This window comes from Oncorhynchus mykiss, chromosome 2, assembly GCF_013265735.2.
Source record: "Oncorhynchus mykiss isolate Arlee chromosome 2, USDA_OmykA_1.1, whole genome shotgun sequence".
NCBI lineage: Eukaryota > Metazoa > Chordata > Actinopteri > Salmoniformes > Salmonidae > Oncorhynchus > Oncorhynchus mykiss.
This window is the reverse complement of record NC_048566.1, coordinates 54909790-54934131: the sequence shown is the minus strand read 5'-3', so window position 1 is coordinate 54934131 and position 24342 is coordinate 54909790. Positions and strand designations below refer to the sequence as shown.

The following is a 24342-nucleotide window of genomic DNA, read 5'->3' as shown; positions in this document are numbered from 1 at the left end:
CAAATGTGGTGAAAAGTACAGTAAATGTAAAATGCACATAAAATCGTCAGTGTCAGTAATTGTTTTGTCCTAACTTTTAGTCTAATAATTTTCCCATAATCTCCAAACTGTTCCCTTTTGATTGCTACCATGGTTATGCAGATGCTTTTCATATTTCTTCTGTAAGAAACATTTAAATGTAGCCCTAACCATATAGGCCAATTCCCACTAGTGCAAGGGGTTTTAAAGAACTATGACTTGACTAGCTAAATAGAGTGGAATAAATCCATGATAATACTATATTACCATTGTTTACCACTACAGTACTATGACAGAGTGTTTATCTAGTATTTAGTGTCTGAAGTAAGACTCAGCTAATAGACTGGAATGATTTCATTCCCATAAGAGAACAGCCTATGTTACTGTAGTATTGAGTAGGGCCGGGATGATATCAGCATCGCAATGTTGTCATCCAGAGTCACACTTATTTATTTTCCAGGCTCTAGCACAATCTATTTTACATACAGCAGGTTTTGCAGGAGCAAAGAGTTTGATCTGCTTCGTGTTTTTATTTTTGCCATGGAAAAAAATATTGCGATAGTGGTATCGTCACAGCCCTAGTATTGAGTATATCTTACTGCAGCCGAGCTCTCCCAGTGGCACAGTGGGGATGTGGTCCAGCAGTTTGATGCCCACCAGGTTGGGGTCCCCACACAGCTTGGCCAGCTGCAAGAAGGACTCTCTCCCTTCCTCTGGACTGAACATCTGCTTCTCTGCTGTGAACACACACCAATCACTACAGTCGTTGTGTCTGACTCAGAGTTTAATAAGATGGTACTAAAGTCCAATAGCAAAGATTGCGCAGGAGGTGCATATTAAAGCTTTGTAACCAATTATCTGAGCTCTTAGCTACGATTATACATTTCCTGTAACCTTAGGACTAAAAATTAATACGTCTGACTAAAATATGGGTTTTAGTAGGTAATAGAACCACAACATATTTAATATACGAGTAGGGATTTAAAAAGTATGCAAAAAATCTTCTAGAGGGACAATTAGTTGCATTTAAGTAGCCATATCAATCAATCCATCATTCCTCTCACCAGTCTCTCCGTCCTGTGCAGAGGCCAACAGGCCCTGGACCACGGCGTTGGATACAAGCTGGGCCACGGTGTCAGGCTGCAGGCCCTGCACACTGATGAAGGCCTGGGCCTTCTTATAGCGCTCCGGCTGCTGGGACAGTAGCACCTTACACAGCACCGCCTGAGGCTCCTCAGCTGAGATCTCACTGTATGAACACTGCAGCTCCTAGGTAGCGGTATCAAAGGGTCAAAGGTTACCATGATCAAGGTTATGTCCATTGGGCACCAAATGGAAGAACTGATTGATATAGTGAGCAAATACCTGCACTTGTACAATAAGAAAAGCACATTTTCATTTTACGTTTTAAAACATCTTCCTTTGTGTGCCCTAATGAACACGACCAAGTTCAACTCATAACGAAATGTTGAAATGGAATGCACTAGATAGGGAAATCCCTGATCCTGTATATTAAAATCTAGGGTATTAATACAGTACATTATAAAAAATACTACACAACAACAATGCTCTCATGAACACACAGCAATGTACATAACTTCAATTCACATCACAAAAATAGGCTCAGTCTGTTGTTTAGGTCTGAAAAGGCAGCAACTTCGATGTTAAGGTCGGAAAAGATAGGGGAGTACCTTGGAGAGCTCGTAGAGACTCAGGACCTGCTTGCAGTAGCTCTTTCCGTGGCGACATTCGTCCACCAGCATCTGGAGCTGAGTCACTGTTTGATCCTCTGGGGAGGGCACCATCACAAAGGAGGACAGGCTGCTAAAACTGGTTGCTGGAGTGGGGTCATTCACAGAGAAACAGATGGACAGCGTTCAAAGAGGGGATATGTCAATAATGCAAAAGGCCAGACAGAGTGAGGTCCAAAAGTGTTTTGGAGGTAACACGTGTTGTCGTTTTGGCTCTGTACTCCAGCACTTTGGATTTTAAATAATACAATGACTATGAGGTTAAAGTGCTGACTGTCAGCGTTAATTTCAAGGTATGTAAAAAAAAAAAAAAGTTTACCCCCTTTGTCTCCCCAATTTCGTGATTACGATCTTGTCTCATCGCTGCAACTCCCCAACGGGCTCGGGAGAGGCAAAGGTCGAGTCACGCGTCCTCTGAAACATGACCCGCCAAACCATGCTTCTTAACACCCGCTCGCTTAACCTGGAAGCTGCACCAATGTGTTGGAGGAAACACCGTTCAACTGACAACCGGAGTCAGCCCGCAGGCACCCGGCCCGCCATAAGGAGTCGCTAGAGCGCAATGAGCCAATTAAAGCCCCCCCGGCCAAGCCATCCCCAAACCTGGATGAGGCTGGGCCAATTGTGCACCGCCCTATGGGACTCCCGGTCACGGCCGGTTGTGACACAGCCTGGGATCGAACCCGCTGCAACACAGCGATGCAGACTTCTGCCCCACTCGAGAGGCCAATTTGAGGGTATTTTAATCCATATCGGTTAAACAGTTTAGAAATTACAGATGCATTTGCAGTTTGATGTATTCATAAACGTATTCATAAACGTTGATGTATTCATTGCATGCTAGGAATATGGTACCAAATGCTAAACTTTTGACTAGTTTAATAGACAGTGAATTGTTCTCTAAAATGGTGGGACTATGTACAAAAAGTGCTGTAATTTCTTAACGGTTCACCTGAGATATCAGTCTGCACTTTAACCTCACTGTCATTGTATCAATGTGCTGGAGTACAGAGCCAAAATAACCAACAAACTATCATTGTCCAAATACTTTTGTACCTCACTATAAACTATGTAGGTGTTGTGACTGTTACTGACAATCTTTGAATTGTTGTTTGGGTGTATGTGAGTGTCGTTTTGATTCTTCAGAGGGTTGTTTGGATGTGTCTTGAGTGTTTTTTAACTTGTGACCTCTGCACATGAAGACTGGGATATATTTTGGGTAGCCTCTGAGAGTAACATCAACGAATACACGACACGGTGACTGAGTTCATCAGGAAGTGTATAGGAGATTAAACCTGTTAAGAACTACCAAAACCAGAAACTGTGAATAGGCGGCAGCTTTAGCGCAAAACTGAAAGCGCGAACCACCACATTTAACCATGGCAAAGTGACTGGGAATATGGCCGAATACAAACAGTGTCGTTATTCCCTCCGTAAGGCAATCACAAGCAAAACGTCAGTACAGAGCCAAAGTGGAGTCGCAATTGAACGGCTCCGACATGAGGCGTATGTGTGGCAGGGTCAACAGACAATCACGGACTACAAAGGGAAAACCAGCCACGTCGCAGACACCAACGTTTTGCTCCCGGACAAGCTAAACAACTTCGCCCGCTTTGAGGATAACACAGTGCCACTGACGCGGCCCGCTCCCAAGGACTGTGGGCTCTCCTCCTCTGTGGCCGAAGTGAGTAAGACATTTAAGCGTGTTAACCCTCGCAAGGCTGCCGGCCCAGAGAGTATCCCTAGCCACATCCTCAGAGCATGCGCAAACCAGCTGGCTGGAGTGTTAACGGATTTATTCAATCTCTCCCTATCCCAGTCTGCTGTCCCCACTTGCTTCAAAATGTCCACCATTGTTCCTGTACCCAAGAAAGCAAAGGTAACTGAACTAAATGACTATCGCTGCATAGCACTCACTTCTGTCATCATGAAGTGCTTTGTGAGGCGAGTTAAGGATCATATCACCTGTACCTCACCTGAAACCCTAGATGCAATTCAATTTGCTTACCGCCCCAATAGATACACAGACGATGCAATCGCCATCGCACTGTACACTGCCCTATCCCATCTAGACAAGAGGAATACCTATGTAAGAATGCTGTTCATTGACTATAGCTCAGCATTTAACACCATAGTACCCTCCAAGCTCATCATTAAGCTCAGAGCCCTGGGTCTGAACTCAGCCCTGTGCAACTGCTGAACTCAGCCCTGTGCAACTGGGTCCTGGAATTCCTGACGGGCTGCCCCTGGGTGGTGAAGGTGGGGCCGAGAGACTGAAAAACAGCTTCTATCTCAAGGCCATCAGACTGTTAAATAGCCAGCTTCCACCCGGTTTAGCAACCCTGCACCTACATACATAGACTTGGAATCACTGGCCACTTTAATAATGGAACACTAGTCACTTCAATAATGTTTAAATAATGTCTACATACTGCTTCACTCATCTCATATGCATATGCTGTATTCTATTCTACAGTATTTTAGTCTATGCCACTCCGACATTGCTCAATCTAATATTTATATATTTCTTAATTCCATTCTTTTACTTTTAGATTGGTGTGTATTGTTGTGAATTGTTAGATACTACTGCACTGATGGGGATAGGAACACAAGAATTAAGCTACACCCACAATAACTTCTGCTAAATATGTGTAGGTGACCGATTTTATTTGATTTTGAACAAGTCTGACATGCGCCAAACAGTAGTTTATTGTTGTATCTAGTAGGTTAACTGAGGGTCGTGTGGAGCTTACAGCTGGGTATGCTCTTCTTGGGCAGGCCCTCGAAGGTGAGCATGTCCTGCAGGCCAGCCTGGAGCTCGCCTGAGGCCAGGCCTCGGCAGTGCAGCACTACCCACATGTCCCGGGAGCAGAAGGAGAAGTAGCGGCACACACGGCTCGCTTCGTGGATACACCCTTCGTCCAACAGCTGCCCCACCAGGATAGCCAGAGCACCCTGCTCCTCCGACCCAGTCTTCTCCCCACCCTCTTCCTTAGGGGAGAAGCTGGGCAGGCCGTCCAAGCTTAGGTACCTGGGCTCGTTGAGCACTGCCATCTTGGAGAAGGAGAACTCCCTGATCAGGGCCTCGTAGGAGTTTTCCTCGGGGGCTATGGTGGGCGCCGGGAGGGCGAACATGCTCTCCTTCTCCATGGCGGTGAGCAGGACTTGCTGGCGCACTCGGTTTTTCCACAGCTGCTTTTCCAGGTCCTCGAGACGTGCCAGGGGAGCTTGGGCGAGCCAGGACAGCCAGTGGCCGGCCAGGCTGAGGAGAAGGCACCTCTCCTGGACACACAGCAGCTCTGTCCCGGCCACGGAGCCCCGGGGAGGCTCAGAGGCACCTGCTTGGGCCAGGAAGAACTCCGAGGCAGCCCCAGGACCAGTGCTGTTAGTCCTGAACTGCTCGTGGCATTTTCTCCAGAAGGACACCCGGGTCTCCCTCCTCTCCCAGTGCCGCTTGGCCTTCAGGGCACCGAGGTCTTGGAGTAACTTTACCAGAAGAGGGATATCAGAAGGAGCGTCAAGCCACAATGCTCCCCGTCTCAAAACATGAATCATGCACTGTGCCTTCAGAAAGTATTCATACCCCTTGACTTATACCCCATTTTGATGTGTAACAGCCTGAATTCAAAAAGGATTACATATATGTTTTCTCTCACCCATCTACACACAATACCCCACATTGATAGTGTTTTTAGAAATGTTTGCAAATTTATAGATAATAAAATACAGAAATATCTCATTTACAGTGCCTTTGGAAAGTATTCAGACCCCTTGACTTTTTCCACATTTTGTTACGTTACAGCCTTATTCTACAATGGATTAAATTAATTTGTTTCCTCATCAAATCTACACACAATATCCCATCATGACATAGCGAAAACAGGTTTTTCAAAATTATATTAATAATAAAAAACTGGAATAAGTATTCAGACACTTTGCTATGAGACTCGAAATTGAGATCAGGTGCATCCTGTTTCCATTGATCATCCTTGTGATGTTTCTACAACTTGATTGGAGTCCACCTATGGTAAATTCAATTGATTGGACATGATTGGGAAAAGCACTCACTTGTCTATATAAGATCCCACAGTTGACAGTGCATGTCAGAGCAAAAAGCAAGCCATGAGGTCGAAGGAATTGTCTGTAGAGATCCGACACAGGATTGTGTCGAGGCACAGATCTGGGTGAGGGTACTAACATATTTCTGCAGCATTGAAGGTCGCCAAGAACACAGTGGCCTCCATCATTCTTAAATGGAAGAAGTTAGGAACAACCAAGATTCTTCCTAGAGCTGGCCTCCCGGCTAAACTGAGCAATTCGGGGAGAAGAGCCTGGGTCAGGGAGGTGACCAAGAACCTGATGGTCACTCTGATAGAGCTTCAGAGTTCCTAAGTGTGGGGATGGGAGAACCTTCCAGAAGGACAACCATCTCTTCAGCACTCCACCAATCAGGCCTTTATGGTAGAGTGGCCAGACGGAAGCTACTCCTCAGTAAAATACACATGACAGCCCGCTGGGAGTTTGCCAAAAGGCACCTAAAGACACTCAGACCATGAGAAACAAGATTCTCTGGTCTGATGAAACCAAGATTGAACTCTTTGGCCTGAATGCCAAGCGTCACGCCTGGAGGAAACCTGGCACCATTCCTAATGTGAAGAATGGTGATGGCAGCATCATGCTGTGGGGTCGTTTTTCAGTGGCAAGGCCTGGGAGACCAGTCAGGATCGAGGGAAAGATGAATGGAGCAAAGTACAGAGAGATCCTTGGTGAAAACCTGCTCCAGAGCACTCAGAACCTCAGACTGGGGCAAAGGTTCACCTTCCAAACAGACAATCACCCTAAGCATACAGCCAAGACAAGGCAGGAGTGTCTTCAGGACAAGTCTCTGAATGTCCTTGAGTGGCCCAGCCAGAGCCCGGACATGAACCCGATTGAACATCTCTGAAGAGACCTGAATATAACTATGCAGGGACACTCCCTATCCAACCTGACAGAGCTTGAGAGGATCTGCAGATAAGAATGGGAGAAACTCCCCAAATTCAGGTGTGCCAAGCTTGTTGCATCATACCCAAAAAGACTCAAGGTTGTAATCGCTGCCAAACGTGCTTCAACAAAGTAGTGAGTAAAGGGCCTGGATACTTATGTAAATGTGATATTTTCGTTTTGATTTTTAATACATTTTCAACAAAAAAAAACACAAAAATTGTGTGTAGATTGATGATGGAAAAAACTATTTAATACATTTTAGAATAAGGCTTTAACATAACAAAATGTAGAAAAGGTCAAGGGGTCTGAATACTTTCTGAATGCACCGTACATAAGTATTCACACCCCTGAGTCAACACTTTGCTGAAGCACCTATAGCAGTGATTACAGCTGTGAGTCTTTCTGGGTAAATCTCTAAGAGCTTTCCACACCTGGATTATGCAACATTTGCCAACTATTATTTTCAAAATTCTTCAAGCTCCGTCAAATTGGCCACTCAGGAACATTCACTGTCTTCTTGGTAAGCAACTCTAGTGTAGATTTTGCCTTGTGTTTTAGGTTATTGTCCTGCTGAAAAGTCAATTAATCTCCCAGTGTCTGGTGGAAAGCAGACTGAACTAGGTTTTCCTCTAGGATTTTGCCTGTGCTTAGCTCCATTCCACTTCTTTTTTATCCTGAAAAACTCACCAGTCCTTAATGATTACAAGCATACCCATACCATGATGCAGCCACCATATATATTTATTTAATATGGAGAGTGGTAATCTGTAATGTGTTGTACTTGCCTCAAACATAACACTCTGTATTCATTAAAAAAAATACATGTATTTGCCACATTCTTTGCAGTAGCACTTTAGTGCCTTGTTGCAAACATGATGCATGTTTTGGAATATTTTTATTCTGTACTGGCTTTCTTCTTTTCATTCTGTCAATTAGGTTAGCACTGTGGATAAACTATAATGTTGTTGATCCTATCACAGCCATTAATCTATGTAACTGTTTTCAAGTCACCATTGGCCTCATGGTAAAATCCCTGAGTGATTTCCTTCCTCCCCGGCAACTGAGTAAGGAAGGACACCTGTATCTTTGTAGTGACTGGGTGTATTGATACACCATCCAACGTGTAATTAATAACTTCACCATGCTCAAAGGGATATTCACATTTTTTTTTACCCAACTACCAGTAAGTGTCCTTCATTGCGAGGAATTGGAAAACATCCCTGGTCTTTGTGGTTGAATCTGTGGTTGAAATTCACTGCTTGACTGAGGGACCTTACAAATAATTGTATGTGTGGGGTACAGAGATGAGGTAGCCATTAAAAAATAAATGTTAAACACTTATTTCACACAGAGTGCAACTTATCTGACTTCAATTTTTACTCAGACAGGGCCTGTGGAACAAGTCAAGGGATGTGAATACTTTCTGAAGGCAGTTTAGAGTCTAGACCAAATCTACTTACATTGAATATACCAAAGGTATAGGGCAGTGAGAGTTGAGTTTACACTGAACAGGCTGCACATCATGATCTAGTTGATGAGCATTGAGGACCCACGAGCTTACCTCGTTGATGACCAGGCTGTCAATGGGCAGCCCTGCCAGCTCGGCCACCTGGCGGGCCTTGTGGAACAGCCCGCTGTCTTGCAGCTTCTCCAACATGTTCTGGCACTCTCCCTGCAGGATGTCAGGGGAATAGCTCTCAAGCAGCCTGGGAGAGAGAGACACCGAGGTGTCCTGGAGAACCTGGCTGAGGAAGCTGAGCTTCTTGAAGTCCGGGCCTGCTCACAGAGAAAGAGACCGATGCATACATAGTAGCAAAGACTGGTCAAGTCCATGAGTCAACCAGAACATCCTGTTTACAGTATTGCATTCTCAATACCTCACGCAAGCAGAAGACAGTGATTAACAAGCACAGATACAGACTCAAACATGAAGTGCCTGAGTCAGACAATAAGCTACAAAAAAATAATACAGTTTTCTCAACACCTCACACAAGTGGAAGACAGTGATTTAAATCCATGATGAAAAGGTGTTCTGCCTGCTCTCGTCAACCATACCTGGAGGGTTCCGTGGTAATCATGCGGGAAAAATGTCTGTCTTCATAGTTTTAGTCATGTTAAGCGACACTTTGTTTGCACAGTGTTATGAAGAGAAGTCAGGCTTAACAATAAACACAGAGATCGTTGCTCTGGATATAATGCAACACTATTGACCAAACTCTTATGGACGTCATTTAGGTTTTAAGTCTCACTTAATTGACAGGTAACTAGCTAAATATGATGATCCAACACAACAGCTGAAGACTCGGTGTTACTACAGTGTTAATACTGGGGTCTCACCGTTAGACTTGAGCAGGCGCTCCATGTCTGCGAGCAGCTGCAGTAGTCTGCGCAGCTCGTATTGTGTGGAGCACTGTTGCATCATGGTCAACAGGAGGACTGAGGCCTGGCACTCCACCCACTGGAGAGGGATGCCCGCTGGCGCATGAGCACCACTGCTCCTCAGCTGTCAGAGAGAAAGAGCGAGAGGATAAGGGAAAGATGAAAGAATAAAGAGAATTGAGATTGGACTACATGCAACACACACATACCTCATAGGAAGTATGGCTGTATAACCTCTCGCGTACAGAGAACACATCAAACACTCATGCTAGAAAGTCTTCCTCTCCTCATTTCTTCCATTAACTACAATAGAGGATAATGAAAAGTAACAGAAATGAGGGCATGTACCTTTCACAAGGACAGGAGATCACAGTGAATACAGGAATTAAATAAATAAGTAACATCAAAGTTAACTATGGTCATCGAGAGGGAGGACTTGGTTGAGACTACGACCGCAAAAGTTTGTGCGCAACAATGTGAATTGGGATGGTGACCATCTCAAAACACGCAGCAAAAGACGGCAAGAGGCCAGGCCCCGAACACAAGATTACAGCCAAGGTCACCGCTTTGAGGTATGAGTGCTGTTGTGCTTGACACACTCGATAAATTGGCCCTGGCCTTGTGGCTTGGCTGGCATGTGTGGCACCAAATTCATCCCTCTTAAGACATCTCCAAACAGTACCGGCAAGGTCAGACACAGGCACCCCTTTAACTCCCCCTGACAACGGAGGGCATCAATTTCCCTCACAACCAACCTGTCAGACTTAAAGGGACATGACACGGACACGCTCTGCTTCTCTAATGGAACGTCATCCGCGCGGACATAGATAATAAAAACATAACCTTCCGCCCCGGCACCACACGTTACAGTACATGTACACAGTCCATTTCCTTTTCCATTAAAAAAACTGAATTGGTTTGCAGTCAAATACACTACCACTCAAAAGTTTGGGGTCACTTAGAAATGCCCTTGTTATTGAAAGAAAAGCTAATTAGGCTATATAATTTTGGCAATTTAATTCAATATACTTTAGGGAAAGCTTCCCCTAGCCTTATGGACCTACTGCCTATGCCTTTTAATGTGGCATAAACACAACCAGTCATCTAGACAGAGTTCCTCTGTCCAGTGTCTGTGTTCTTTTGCCCATCTTCATCTTTTATTTTTATTGGCCAGTTTGAGATATGGCTTTTTCTTTGCAACTCTGCCTAGAAGGCCAGCGTCCCGGAGTCGCCTTTACTTTAAGACAATGTTTAATTCATTAAAGCGTTCTTGTTTATTAGTGTGCTTGTGGTGCTTCAGCACAAACACTTATGCATTCTTATTCACAGTCATAGATGGTACAACTTAAAGATTTGTCTAAGATAAACTGAACAAGTGTTTTGTATTTACTTTCGTATTTATAGAGGATATCGTTGTTGTTGGTGGTTATCATGTAAACCACAAATAAAATGTTCTTAAATAATGTTAATGTTCATATTCAGTTGAGTTTTTCATTCCGCCCCTTATAAAACCATATATCGGCATATTTTGTCTCCCTACAATCGCTATCGGAACCGAAAAACCCATTTAGGTCGGGCTCTACTTCAGAGTCAGTCTGTGTCCTTTTCGGGAGAGTTAGACAGTGAGTGTGGGAAATGGGAGTGGAGAGAAGAGGCAGAGGGGTGAAGGAGCTTACCGTGATCAGGCATTTCTGGAACTCAATGAGTTTCTTCTTGGCTTCAGGGTAGTTTTTGTAGTCGTAGCACAGCTCGTACATGAGCAGCACATGGATCAGGGGAGAGTCCTGTCACACACACATAGAGAGAGAAATGTGATAAAAGACCATCCAAACTCATGCAGAAACAGACATGACAGCCATAATACATGAGGCAGACCTCCCATGATGTCTGCTGGGTTAATGAGAGGAGCTGGTCTAAGCCTCGAAGCTGTTTGAAGATTATGCATACAGCGTAAAATTGCCGACGAGGACATATCATTCGGGTCACTTCTGAGGAGGGAAGCTGCCGTGCAGGTAGATTAGTATTCTAAATGAACGCAACACTAATGACTAGGCCTGAAGGAAACCGATAAATGAAATGCAAATAACAACGAGGGATTGGATAGGCAAGCAACCATCTATGTGCTTTCAATTGCTTGAATGAAATTAAAGTTTAAAGCCATTTCTATTGGTTTCATCGGTTAGTGATTGACAGGAAATAGTGGAAAGTACCGCCCATCTTAAGCCTGCTGCAACCTCATTTGCATGTAGTCTATTCAATATGCACTAAGAACATACATTAAGAACACCTGCTCTTTCCATGACATAGAATGACTAGGTGAATTCAGACGAAAGCTATGACACCTTATTGGTGTCACTCGTTAAATCCACTTAAATCATTGTGGATGAAGGGGATTTTTAATCCTTGATATAATTGAGACATGGATTGTGTACGTGTGCCATTCAGAGGGTGAATGGGCAAGACAAAATACTTAAGTGACTTTGAACGTGGTATGGTAGTATGTGCCAGGCGTACCGGTTCGTGTCAAGAACTGCAACGCTGCAGGGTTTTCACACTCAACACTTTCCCATGTGTATGAAAAACGGTCCACTACCCAAAGGACACCCAGCCAACTTGACACAACTGTAGGAAGAATTAGAGTCAACATGGGCCAGCATCCCTGTGGAACGCTTTCGACACCTTGTAGAGTCCATGCCCTGACGAATTGAGCCTGTTTTGGGGGCAAAGGGGAGGGACGGTGCTTAAGGAAGTTGGTCTTAATGTTTTGTATAATAGAACAGTTTTTAAAATGTTCACCGGACTGATATTTTTGTTCTTCCTTTAGATTCAACACATTTGTGATGTAGTGCCTCGTTTCATTCTCTAGTCTCAGATACATGTCACTCTCAAATGTGCTCGAAAACTAATTATAATTGTTTTGGTGACTACAGCGCCAATGATAAAATGCAATAATAAAGACGTGTTCTAATTGAGCGGAGCGTCAAAGGGGACAGAGTATTCACTGCATTACAATGCATTCTAAAATCACTTGTTGATTTAGGCCTATAGCATGGTAGTGCTCAGACCGCAAAATGGAATAAGGCCTGTCAGTTAAATTGCTGCAAATGAACTGCCCTTGGGGGGAAAACATTTAGATTTGGGGCAGAATCCTAACTTTATATTTGTGTGCATAGTTGTGTCTAAATCATGCATGTGTGACAATGGGAGATTTGAGATTTGTATTTTTTCCCAAAAGGGCAGTTAATTTGCAAGACCTACAATGATATGTATCACACATGTTCTATTGAATTACCCTCTGGAAGAGCTGGAAGCCTCGTATGAGAGGCCTGATCCTGCATTTCCTCAGCAGTGTCTTCCAGATGATTGACAGGTCGTGGAGGTTCCACTCATGACGTTGCGGGCTCTCTTCCAGGTGGGCGGTAGCCTCTGTGGCAATGACCTCATCCACAGAGGTCAGGACCCAGACGCAGAGGCACTGGAGCAGGTCGGCTTCCTGTCAATCAAATCCATGGCACACACACCGTACAGAGAAAGACACACGCAATCAAACATACACACAGTCAGTTAAATAACGTTTTTATACTAAGCCTTATAATACAAATTCTCATAGACAGAGAATCCTTACAGACAGAGCCCCACCTGATGACAGGCAGCTAGTATGGTGAGCGTGGGGCAGTGCTGTGCCAGGGCCTCCCCCAGGAGGTGTCTCCAGGGACTGGCCTGCTCCTGGCTCTGCAGCAGCACCTGGAACAGCTCCTTGGGGGGGTCGGAGGCTTCCTCGCTGGGCAGGGTGACTTGACCCTGGGCCTCCCTGTCTTCCACCTCCCCCACCCTCCACTGAGAGCTGAGCTGCAGGTTCTGGAAGGCCAAGGTCAGGTGGGCCTGCAGGGCTGGGCTGAACTGGGTCGCCAGGGACCTCACCTGTCAATCACAAGTAGGGAAAGAGGGAAGAACTGAAAACATACAATCGCTACAGTACCACAGACAAGGGGGCGATTGGAAACCACCAGTCTTTATTTTCCATCTAGAGAACAATCCTTACAGTTTAGGCCCCTGTAAACGATACAATTTAATTCAAATAACATATTTCCCTGATAGGGATCTTCAGAGGAAGAGAACCTGAGAGCAGTTTTCATCCCATTTTAGAGTGAACAGAGAAAGTAGGTGTGGTAGAATCCTTCAGTTGTATGGGTTATTAAAGGCCCAATGCAGTCAAAAATTATTTTCCCGTGGTTTATATATACATTTCCACTCAACGAGGTTGGAATAATACTGTGAAATTGTGAAAATTATGATAATTGCCTTTTAGTGTAAGAGCTGTTTGAAAAGAGTGCCTGAATTTTTGGCCTGTTTCGGTGGGATGGAGTTTCAGCCTGCCTAGCAACACCACCAGACAGTGCAAGTTAATAGACCAATAACATAGACTTTCATACCGCTCTGCCAATAACAGTTAGTTTTCAGGTTGCATATCCCTCCCATTAGGCTTGTCCAATTAGGACCCTCACCATTCTAAGAAAGTCCTAGTCAAAATTCTTGCTTGAGAAAGTGCTCTTGCTAAGGAGTTATTTTTGTTTTTTGTTTCTTTGTTTTCGATTAAATTTGTCAAAACCACACTAAGGTACTTCATTGTCACCCAGAAATGATTTGAAATTGAGTTAAAAGCGGCTGCATTGGATCTTTAAAGGGTTTTCTAGTGGGGTGTTAATGATAGTTAAAGGGCAAGTCCACATATTCATTATCTCCAGCACCATACCAGTGTTTACATATGTGAAAGCGTTTCTGCATCGTTATTGTAGGCTACTACCACTTTTAGTCTTAGCCTTTACCACACTACTCACTGTTTAGCACATGACCTCACATGTGAATCCTTAAAGAGATGGGTGGGGCTGGCTTAAGAGGGTGTCAACAATGCTGAATGGGTGTAGACAAAGGAGAGCTCTCCAGTAGGTACCAAAACAAAGGCCCTTTTCTCAAAAGTGAGTTTACAAGTTTATCAACGTTCAAAGCAGAATTACTTTCCCATTGTTCCTCAAAAATGCTGTGTATGATATACCATTTTGTAGCTCTTTACATTACCCAATGTAAAAAGTCCAATTTCAAATTTTGCTTCATAAGACACGAATCCAGGTGGTGAGTCACATTTGATGGAAATTCTTCACAGTGATGGAGAACTTAAACCCCTGCATGATAGACTCAGTAAACCGGAGTGTTAACTTCAAAATGTAGAAATGTGCTGTTTTCACACACTGATTGGTGTGGTGCTGGAGATAATGAATAGGAGTTGCAAAAGTGTTCGAATGGGCCTTTAAAGATTTAGCATGTGTGTGTTTGGCAGTGGTGGATATGTACCTGCTGAGGGGGGTAGGTGTGCAGCTGGACAAAGAGCAGGAAGTGTAGCCACTGGCTGTCGGCTGCACAGTCCTGCGGGTACACACTGCTCAGGGGCAGGGCATGTAGCTGGCAAAACTGTATGGGCAGAGCCCACTCCTGACCTGCCTCATAGGATGACCTGGAGAGGGCATTTGGAGTTGAACAGACTCACACAACAAATTGTCCATAAAACTATGGGATACATTTCCTTGTACCAAACTGTGTATAAGAGTGTTTCTTCTCGCCCCTAGACCATATGCAATTGCTGAGATCCGACAGTATTTGACAGGTGTAAGCAATATGGTAACATCTCCACCTTGCCCTGTGACATGCGAGATGTACGTTTCACCATATTGCTTTTACCCATCAAATCTTCACAATGCATAGGTCGATTTGGGATTGGGCCTGTGCCTAACCTGCTGGTGCCCTTCCTCTCCAAACTGTCCTTCACAGCTTCCTCCAAGTCAAAGAGCAGCTCTTCCGCTGTCTCCCTCTCCACCTCCACCAGCTTACTGCCTTTAGCAGCTGAAACACAGAAAAGGTCAAACAAACGTCACAGTGTGATGTGTGTGTGTCTTTGCAAATAAAATACAATCGTATTGGTCACATACATACAGTTGAAGTCGGAAGTTTACATAAACAAGTTTTAATGACTCCAACCGAAGTGTTTCAACCACTCCACAAATTTATTGTTAATAAACTATAGTTTTGGCAAATCGGTTAGGACATCTACTTTGTGCATGACAAGACATTTTTACAGCAATTGTTTACAGACAGATTATTTCACTGTATCACAATTCCAGTGGGTCAGAAGTTTACATACTGACTGTGCCTTTAAACAGCTTAGAAAATTCCAGAAAATAATGTCATGGCTTTAGAAGCTTCTGATAGGCTAACTGACAACATTTGAGTCAATTGGATGTGTACCTGTGGATGTATTTCAAGGCCTACCTTTGCTTGACATCACGGGAAAATCAAAAGAAATCAGCCAAGACCTCAGAAAATAATTATAGACCTCCTCAAGTCTGGTTCATCCTTGCGAGCAATTTCCAAATGCTTGAAGGTACCACCTTCATCTGTACAAATAATAGTACGCAAGAATAAACACCATGGGACCAGGAAGCAGTCATACCGCTCAGAAAGGAGATGTGATCTGAACGTACTTTGGTGTGAAAGGTGCAAATCAATCCCAGAACAACAGCAAAGGACCTTGTGAAGATGCTGGAGGAAACAGGTACTAAAGTATCTATATTCACAGTAAAACGAGGCCTATATCGACATTACCTGATAGGCCGCTCAGCAAGGAAGAAGCCACTGCTCCAAAACCGCCTTAAAAAAGGCAGACAACAGTTTGCAACTGCATATGGGGACAAAGATTGTACTTTTTGGAGAGATGTCCTCTGGTCTGATGACACAAAAATGGAACTGTTTGGCCATAATGACCATCGTTATGTGGGTGTTAGTATCATGTTGTGGGGGAGCTTTTCTGCAGGAGGGACCGGTGCACTTTACAAAAAAGATCGATTCATCATGAGGATGGAAAATTATGTGGATATATTGAAGCAACATCAAGACATCAGTCAGGATGCTAAAGCTTGGTCACAAATGGGTCTTCCAAATGGACAATGACCCCAAGCATACTTCCAAAGATATGGCAAAATGGCTTAAGGACAACAAAGTCAAGGTATTGTAGTGGCCATCACAAAGCCCTGACCTCAAACCGTTTTCCCCTCAAAATTCAAGATGGCAGCGCAGTAGGACGTGTATATCTGTCTCTGTCTTATCCCGTGTCTTATCCCTTGTAAATAGCAGTTTATCGTATATATCTTAATCTCACTTTCTATCAATGAATTAAAAATACTTTCCTGCAACCCGCCTCACCCAATGTGATACGGATCTGCTATTTTTCTTCCTTATAACTCAAACTTCCATTAGGAGCTAGCCAGCTAACTAGCTACTACTCTTTGTTAGCCACGGCTAGCGGTCCTCACCCTTTTTTCCCCCACGGAATCAGCTAGCCGTAGCTTGGACAATCACCTGCCAGTCTGTACAGCGTGATATCAACCCAGAGCATATCAGACTGCTTCTCTCTACCATATCACCGGTTTTCTGCCGCTCTGGATCCTTACACCGGATCATTACGCCGGATCATCGCAGCCAACTAGCTGCAAACAGTGGCTACTGTTAGCTAACGCCTCTGCCCCGAAGCTAGCACCAGCTAGCCTTGAGCTAGCCTCGAGCTAGGCCCATAATATTTTTAGGGCTACAAAACCTCCTTTGCCAATTGGCCTGGACCCTTTATTGTCGACACGGAGCCCCGCCGATCCATCACGACTGGACTGCCGACGTGATCGCCTGATGTGGTCTCAACAGGCTATTCTGTTAAGATATCGCCGCAGAGCCATACTTGCCGCAGGGCCATACTTGCCCCGGCCCGCTAGCTTTTCTGAACGCTGTGTCCCCTGCTTGTTCAGCGTAGTTTTGACTACCGAATTGCATCCTGACTCACCTATTGCTGCTCTTTTGACCATATGATCACTCGACTACACAGCTGATGCCCCCTGGACTGTCTCTTTTTACCCCATTTTTTCCCCAATTTCATGGTATCCAATTGTTAGTAGTTACTATCTTGTCTCATCGCTACAACTCCCGTACGGGCTCGGGAGAGACGAAGGTCAAAAGCCATGCGTCCTCCGAAACACAACCCAACCAAGCCACACTGCTTCTTAACACAGCGCGCATGCAACCCGGAAGCCAGCCCCCCCACAGACTGTTTCAATAACACGGTACCTCATTTTGTTTACCTGTCGGCCCCAGCTTCAAACTCAGGTCCTGTATGTACATAACTGACTCGCTCTGCCCATTCATTGCCATTTACCCGTTGTTGTCTTAGCTCTCCTGATCAACACATGTTGCTTTACGCCTCTCTCTAATGCCAATATGCCTTGTTTACTGCTGTCTTGGCTAGTTTTTATTGTTTTATTTCACTGTAGAGCCCTCAGCCCCATTCAAAATGCCTTAGATAGCTCTTTCGTCCCACCACACACACATGCGGAGACCTCACCTAGGTTAATTGATGCCTCCAGAGATTGAACCCCTCTCATCGTCACGCAACGCATATGTTTACTTCCACTGTAACTCACATCCTACATTACCCTTGTCTGTACATTATGCCTTGAATCTATTCTACCACACCCATAAATCTGCTCCTTTTATTCTCTGTCCCCAACACATGAGACAACCAGTTCTTATAGTCTTTAGCCGTACCCTTATCCTACTCCTCTATTCCTCTGGTGATGTAGAGGTTAACCCAGGCCCTGTAGCCCCCAGTTCCACTCCTATTCCTCAGGCGCTATAATTTGTTGACTTCTGTAACCATAATAGCCTTAGTTTCATGCATGTTAACATCAGAAGCCTCCTCCCTAAGTTTGTTTTATTCACTGCTTTAGCACACTCCGCCAACCCTGATGTCCTAGACGTGTCTGAAGCCTGTCTTAGGATAGCCACCAAAAATTCTTACATTTCCATCCAACTACAACATTTTCCGCCAAGATAGAACTGCCAAAGGGGTTGGAGTTGCAATCTACTGCAGAAACAGCCTGCAGAGTTCGGTCATGCTATCCAGGTCTGTGCCCAAACAGTTCGAGCTTCTACTTTTAAAAATCCACCTTCCCATAAATAAGTCTCTCACTGTTGCCACATGTTACAGACCCCGCTCAGCCCCCAGCTGTGCCCTGGACACCATATGTGAATTGATTTCCCCCATCTATCTCCAGAGTTAGTACTGTTAGGTGACCTAAACTGGGATATGCTTAACACTCCGGCCGTCCTACAATCTAAGCTAGATGCCCTCAATCTCACCAAAATTATCATGGAACCTACCAGGTACAACCCCAAATCCATAAACACGGGCACCCTCATAGATATCATCCTGACCAACCTGCCCTCTAAATACACCTATGCTGTCTTCAACCAGGATCTCAGCGATCACTGCCTCATTGCCTGCGTCCATAATGGGTCCGCGGTCAAACGACCACCCCTCATCACTGTCAAACGCTCCCTAAAACACTTCAGCAAGCAGGCCTTTCTAATCGACCTGGCCCGGGTACACTGGAAGGATATTGACCTCATTCTGTCAGTAGAGGAAGCCTGTTAATTCGTTAAAAGTGGTTTCCTCATCATCTTAAATAAGCTTGCTCCATTCAAAAAATGTAGAGCCAAGAACAGATATAGCCCTTGGTTCACTCAAGACCTGACTGCCCTTGACCAGCACAAAAACATCCTGTGATGTTCTGAATTAGCATCGAATAGCCCCCGCGATATGCAACTTTTCGGGGATGTTAAGAACCAATTTACACAGGCAGTGTCAAAAAGCTAGCCTTGCTTTCCTAACAGAAATTTGCATCCTGTAAGCGCAAACTCCCAACATTTCTGGGACACTGTCAAGTCCATGGAGAATAAGAGCACCTCCTCCCAGCTGCCCACTGCACTGAGGCTAGGAAAGACTGTCACCACCAATAAATCCACGATAATTGAGAATTTCAAGAAGCATTTTTCTATGGCTGGCCATGTTTTCCACCAGGCTACCCCTACCCCGGTCAACAGCTCTGCACCCCCCATAGCAACTTGCCCAAGCCTCCCCATTTCTCCTTCACCCAAATCCAGATAGCTGATGTTCTGAAAGAGCTGCAAAATCTGGACCCGTACTAATCAGCTGGGCTAGACAATCTGGACCCTCTCTTTCTAAAATTACCCACTGCAATTGTTGCAACCCTTATCAACCTCTCTTTTGTATCGTCTGAGATCCCCAAAGATTGGAAAGCTTGGAAAGATTGCCTCGCCTGGTTCACCAACTACTTCTCAGATAGAGTTCACTGAGTAAAATCGGGGGGCCTGTTGGCCGGACCTCTGGCAGTCTCTATGGGGGTGCCACAGGGTTCAATTCTCGGGCCAACTATTTTCTCTGTAACCATCAATGAATTCGCTCCTGCTGCTGTTGATTCTCTGATCCACCTCTACGCAGACGACACCATTTTATATACTTCTGGCCCTTCTTTGAACACTGTGTTAACTAATCTCCAGACGAGCTTCAATTCCATACAACACTCCTTCAGTGGCCTCCAACTGCTCTTAAATGCAAGTAAAATAAACAGATCCTTGACTTAAACAGATCCTAGACTTCGGCGATGTAATTTACAAAATAGCCTCCAACACTCTACTCAGCAAATTGGATGCTGTCTATCACAGTGCCATCTGTTTTGTTACCAAAGCCCCATATACTACCCACCACTGTGTCCTGTATGCTCTCGTTGGCTGGCCCTCGCTTCATATTCGTTGCCAAACCCACTGGCTCCAGGTCTTTGCTAGGTGAAGCCCCACCTTATCTCAGCTCACTGGTCAACATAGCAGCACCAACCCATAGCACACGCTCCAGCAGGTATATTTCACTGGTCACCGCCAAAGCCAATTCCTCCTTTGGCCGCCTTTGCTTCCTGTTCTCTGCTGCCAATGACTGGAACAAACTGCAAAAGTCACTGAAGCTGGAGACTTATATCTCACTAACTTTAAGCATCAGCTGTCAGCGCAGATTATAGATCATTGCATCTGTAAATAGCCCACCCAACTACCTCTCCCCATACTGTTATTATACTTTTTTGCTCCTTTGAACCCCAGTATCTCTATTTGCAAATTCATCTTCTGCACATCTATCACTCCAGTGTTTAATTGCTAAATTGTAAATATTTCACCATTATGGCCTATTTATTGCCTTACCTCCCTAATCTTACTTCATTTGCACACACTGTATATAGTCTTTTCTATTGTGTTATTGACTGTACGTTTGTTTATTCCATGTGTAACTCTGTGTTGTTGTTTGTGTCGCACTGCTTTTCTTTATCTGGGCCAGGTCCCAGTTGTAAATGAGAACTTGTTCTCAACTGGCCTACCTGGATAAATAACGGTGAAATAAAAAAACACATTTAAAAAATCTTATAGAAAATTTGTGGGCAGAACTGAAAAAGCGTGCGCAAGCAAGGTGGCCTACAAACCTGTCTCAGTTACACCAGCTCTGTCAGGAGGAATGGGCAAAAATTCACCCAACTTATTGTGTGGAAGGCTAACCAAAACGTTTGACCCAAGTTAAACAATTTAAAGGCAATGCTATCAAATACACTCAATTTGTATGTAAACCTCTGACCCACTGGGAATGTTATGAAATAAATAATCTACTATTATTTTGAAATTTCACATTCTTAAAATAAAGTGGTGATCCTAACTGACCTAAAACAGGGCATTTTTACTAGGATTAAATGTCAGGAATTGTGAAAAACTGAGTTTAAATGTATTTGGCTAAGGTGTATGTAAACTTCTGACTTTAACTGTAAATGTATTTAGCAGATGTTATTGCGGGTGTAGCGAAAAAACTACACACGTGTGTATGTGTAGGTTTACCCAGTAAGTCTTTAAGGGAGAATGTGCTGGTCCCACCAGGCCTCTGGGTCCGGAGTCGGAGGATCAGACTGAGGGCTTTGAGGTCCACCCGCAGCTTTAGGCTACACACACCCAGGAGCTCGCAGAAACACACACATGCAGCTGCCACAGAGGGAACGCTGAAATGCAGCATGGCCAGGCTGTAGGCCTGCTGCGCCGCATGACTGAGCCTGACACAGGGAAAAGACATACAACATATTACAACACAATGTGCACTGAGTGCGCAAAACATTAGGAACACCTTTCCATGACATCGACTGACCAGGTGAATGCTATGATCCCTTATTGATGTCACCTGCTAAATCCACTTCAATCAGTGTAGATAAAAACGAGAAAGGTTAAAGAAAGATTTTTAAGCCTTGAAACAATTGCGATATGGATTGTGTGGGTGCCATTCAGAGGGTGAATGGGAAAGACAAAATGTTTAATTGCCTTTGAACTGGGTATGGTAGTAGGTGCCAGGCGCACCGGTTTGTGTCGAACTGCAATGCTGCTGGGTTTTTCACACTCAACAGTTTCCCGTGAGTATCAAGAATGGTCCACCACCCAAAGGACATCCAACCAACTTGACACAACTATGAGAAGCATTGGAGTCAACATGGGCCAGCATCCCGGTGGAACGCTTCCGACACATTGTGGAGTCCATGCTACGACAAATTTAGGCAGTTCCGAGGGGAAAAGTGGGTGCTCAATATTAGGAAGGTATTCCAAATGTTTTTTTTACACTCAGTGTACATGACTTGTATACCGGGTCGTCCTATATGAACTCAATCGCTTTTCGAACAAAGTCTTCTATACATGTTTGCCCATGGTAGAAGAATTCAAGAGAATACTTTCTTAACCGACGACAGGCATTAAACACACAAACACCTCAGATGATGTAAAATAGTCTGAGCTACAACATATGCGCAAATGAATTTAAAATGACGTGTGCCACCGAAGAGTAACAACGACAACAGAGGGAAAAATAAAACAAGGATAAGTGCTTGCCCAAGCCTCTTGTTTTTATGTTAAACAAGTTTCAAATAGTTTGGTTAGTGACGTTAAAAGGCACTGAGGAGAAAGGCGTCTGACACTTCGAAATGTAGTCCGGTCTGCTTGTCCCTGATAAACCTCAAAGATCATTGTAGACATCTGAGTGCTTCGTTTTTTGTTTCCAGGCATAGTCATCATGTCCTCAGGTAAGATGTTTTTGGGGATGTACTCCGCTTACTGCAAAACATATCGTCTTTGTAGTGTGCCGTCTATGTTACTCTGGTGTCAGTTGAAATTTCCTAACAGAGTCCGATATACTCACTGTGACTTCACTTCGTTGGAGTTGGCTAGCTGTTGGACGAGAAACGTTCCGTAGGCGAACGATGGTCGTCCGTGACGCAGATAGTAGAGGAAGTCGAGGTTCTCAATTAGGGCGTATTTACTGACGAGGTGAGGACTAGAGAAATGGGGCAGCTCCACTGAGGTCTCTATTGGGGGAATTCAACACTACATATCACACAATGTTTTGAAGACACAAATTATCACCAAACAATCTACAGCCTTAGTTAAACCCTAGGGTACGTCATCCTATGCTAGGTGAGTTACAAGAGCATACATTGATATTCAGAAGTGAGCTTAAAAAAAGAATATGTTCTTTCCGTGAAATACCTACCGGTGGAGCCTAGTGTATTGGCAGACTGCCACCCGAACAGTCGAGATGGATCCAATGGATGTAAAGACTAAAAGGAAAGACAAGTAAAATATATTGTCAGCAAAAATACTTCTGCTGCATACAAAGTCTTTATTTTACATTGCACTTAACACCACCATGTACACAGTCCATAACAAGTGCCCGTACAAATATTCAGTTTCGGACAAACAACATTTCCTTTAAAAGCACATTGCTCAGCCTACTCCACAGGTTTCTCCATTTGAATTATGCCCTATTGAAACTGTGGGAGGATGGGCTGACATATCTCAATGTATTTTCCAGCAACATATTTGTGCACTGGTTTCATACCTCATCAGGATAAAAGTGGAGCCATGCATATCCACCACTCATTAAAGTGATTGCTCCCTGCTGTCTGTAGCCTGAGGGGAAGCTAGCTGTCCGAGCGCTGGCTGTTTAGCCTTTAAGCGGTGAAAAGGCAATTACCGTACCACAGCAAAAAAAAAAAAGCGCAGGCCAGACCAGACATAAGCTATCTGATGCAGACACATTGATGAGTTTCAAGGATGACGAGTTGCTAATACACACTCAAAGTCAAAGTTTAGCTTCGAAGCTGAGATAGTGTGTTGTGCGCCGTGCTGTGAATGCAGAGTGTGTGTGTGTAATGTGCTGTGAAGGTGCTGTGTGGTTCTCTATAATGCTATGATTAGAGCCTAGGGCCTTTGTTTGCTCAGTGATGAGCTGAATGCTAATGGTGTACTCAGGACCAAACCCTATTATTCAGTTCCTTTATGCATGTGGTAAGTTACTGTATGATTTGTAAGACAGCAAACACACACAAGACATTTAGCAAACAGATGATCTGGACGGTATGGATGTACCTGCATGAGGTGGTAGACGGAGATATCGGATGTGGTGGCGGTGGTCCCTCGTGTTCCGCTCACAGGGAAGAGCGCTGCCTTGAGCTTGGGGTAGGGGCTCAGGGCCATCTTCAGTAGCTGGGGGTCCACCCTAGACACAGAGCTCCCAGCCCTCTCCCCCTGACTCACCACCTAAACAACACACAGACAGGAAAACTCTAATTCATTATTACCAATCCTGGTGTTTGTGAGTGTGCTCGTTTCGCCCTTGGAAAATCCCTTTGGGCTGGGGTCGGGAGCTGAATTTGTATTTATTAAGGATCCCCATTACTCTTCCTGGGGTACAGATACATTAAGGCAGTTATATACAGTCGTGGCCAAAAGTTTTGAGAATGACACAAATGTTAATTTTCACAAAGTCTGCTGCCTCAGGTTGTATGATGGCAATTTGATAATACTCCAGACCGTTATAAAGAGTGATCAGATGAATTGCAATTATTGCAAAGTCCCTCTTCGCCATGCAAATGAACTGAATCCCCAAAAACATTTCCACTGTATTTCAGCCCTGCCACAAAAGGACCAGCTGACATCATGTCAGTGATTCTCTCGTTAACACAGGTGTGAGTGTTGACGAGGACAAGGCTGGAGATCACTCTGTCATGCTGATTGAGTTTGAATAACTGACTGGAAACTTCAAAAGGAGGGTGGTGCTTGGAATCATTGTTCTTCCTCTGTCAACCATGGTTACCTGCAAGGAAACACGTGCCGTCATCATTGCTTTGCACAAAAAGGGCTTCACAGGCAAGGATATTGCTGCCAGTAGGATTGCACCTAAAACCACCAT

General features: G+C 44.4%; 1 protein-coding gene across 3 annotated transcripts in view; it reads right to left on the bottom strand.

Moving 5' to 3' along the window:
* Positions 1-24342, bottom strand: part of spg11 (SPG11 vesicle trafficking associated, spatacsin) — a 91969-nt gene that overhangs the window by 10649 nt on the left and 56978 nt on the right. For 2 of the 3 annotated variants that reach the window (XM_021565598.2, XM_021565607.2), the window contains exons 19-33: positions 23520-23690; positions 22642-22708; positions 22291-22456; positions 20955-21163; positions 14921-15029; positions 14484-14643; positions 12774-13055; positions 12427-12627; positions 10811-10918; positions 9093-9258; positions 8317-8531; positions 4523-5255; positions 1710-1855; positions 1083-1287; positions 618-755 (exon numbers count right to left, since the gene is read on the bottom strand). In XM_021565598.2, the coding sequence (XP_021421273.2) occupies positions 618-755; positions 1083-1287; positions 1710-1855; positions 4523-5255; positions 8317-8531; positions 9093-9258; positions 10811-10918; positions 12427-12627; positions 12774-13055; positions 14484-14643; positions 14921-15029; positions 20955-21163; positions 22291-22456; positions 22642-22708; positions 23520-23690 (3076 nt within the window). The remainder of the gene's footprint in view (positions 1-617; positions 756-1082; positions 1288-1709; positions 1856-4522; positions 5256-8316; positions 8532-9092; positions 9259-10810; positions 10919-12426; positions 12628-12773; positions 13056-14483; positions 14644-14920; positions 15030-20954; positions 21164-22290; positions 22457-22641; positions 22709-23519; positions 23691-24342) is intronic. The other variant, XM_021565615.2, reaches the window with a different exon arrangement.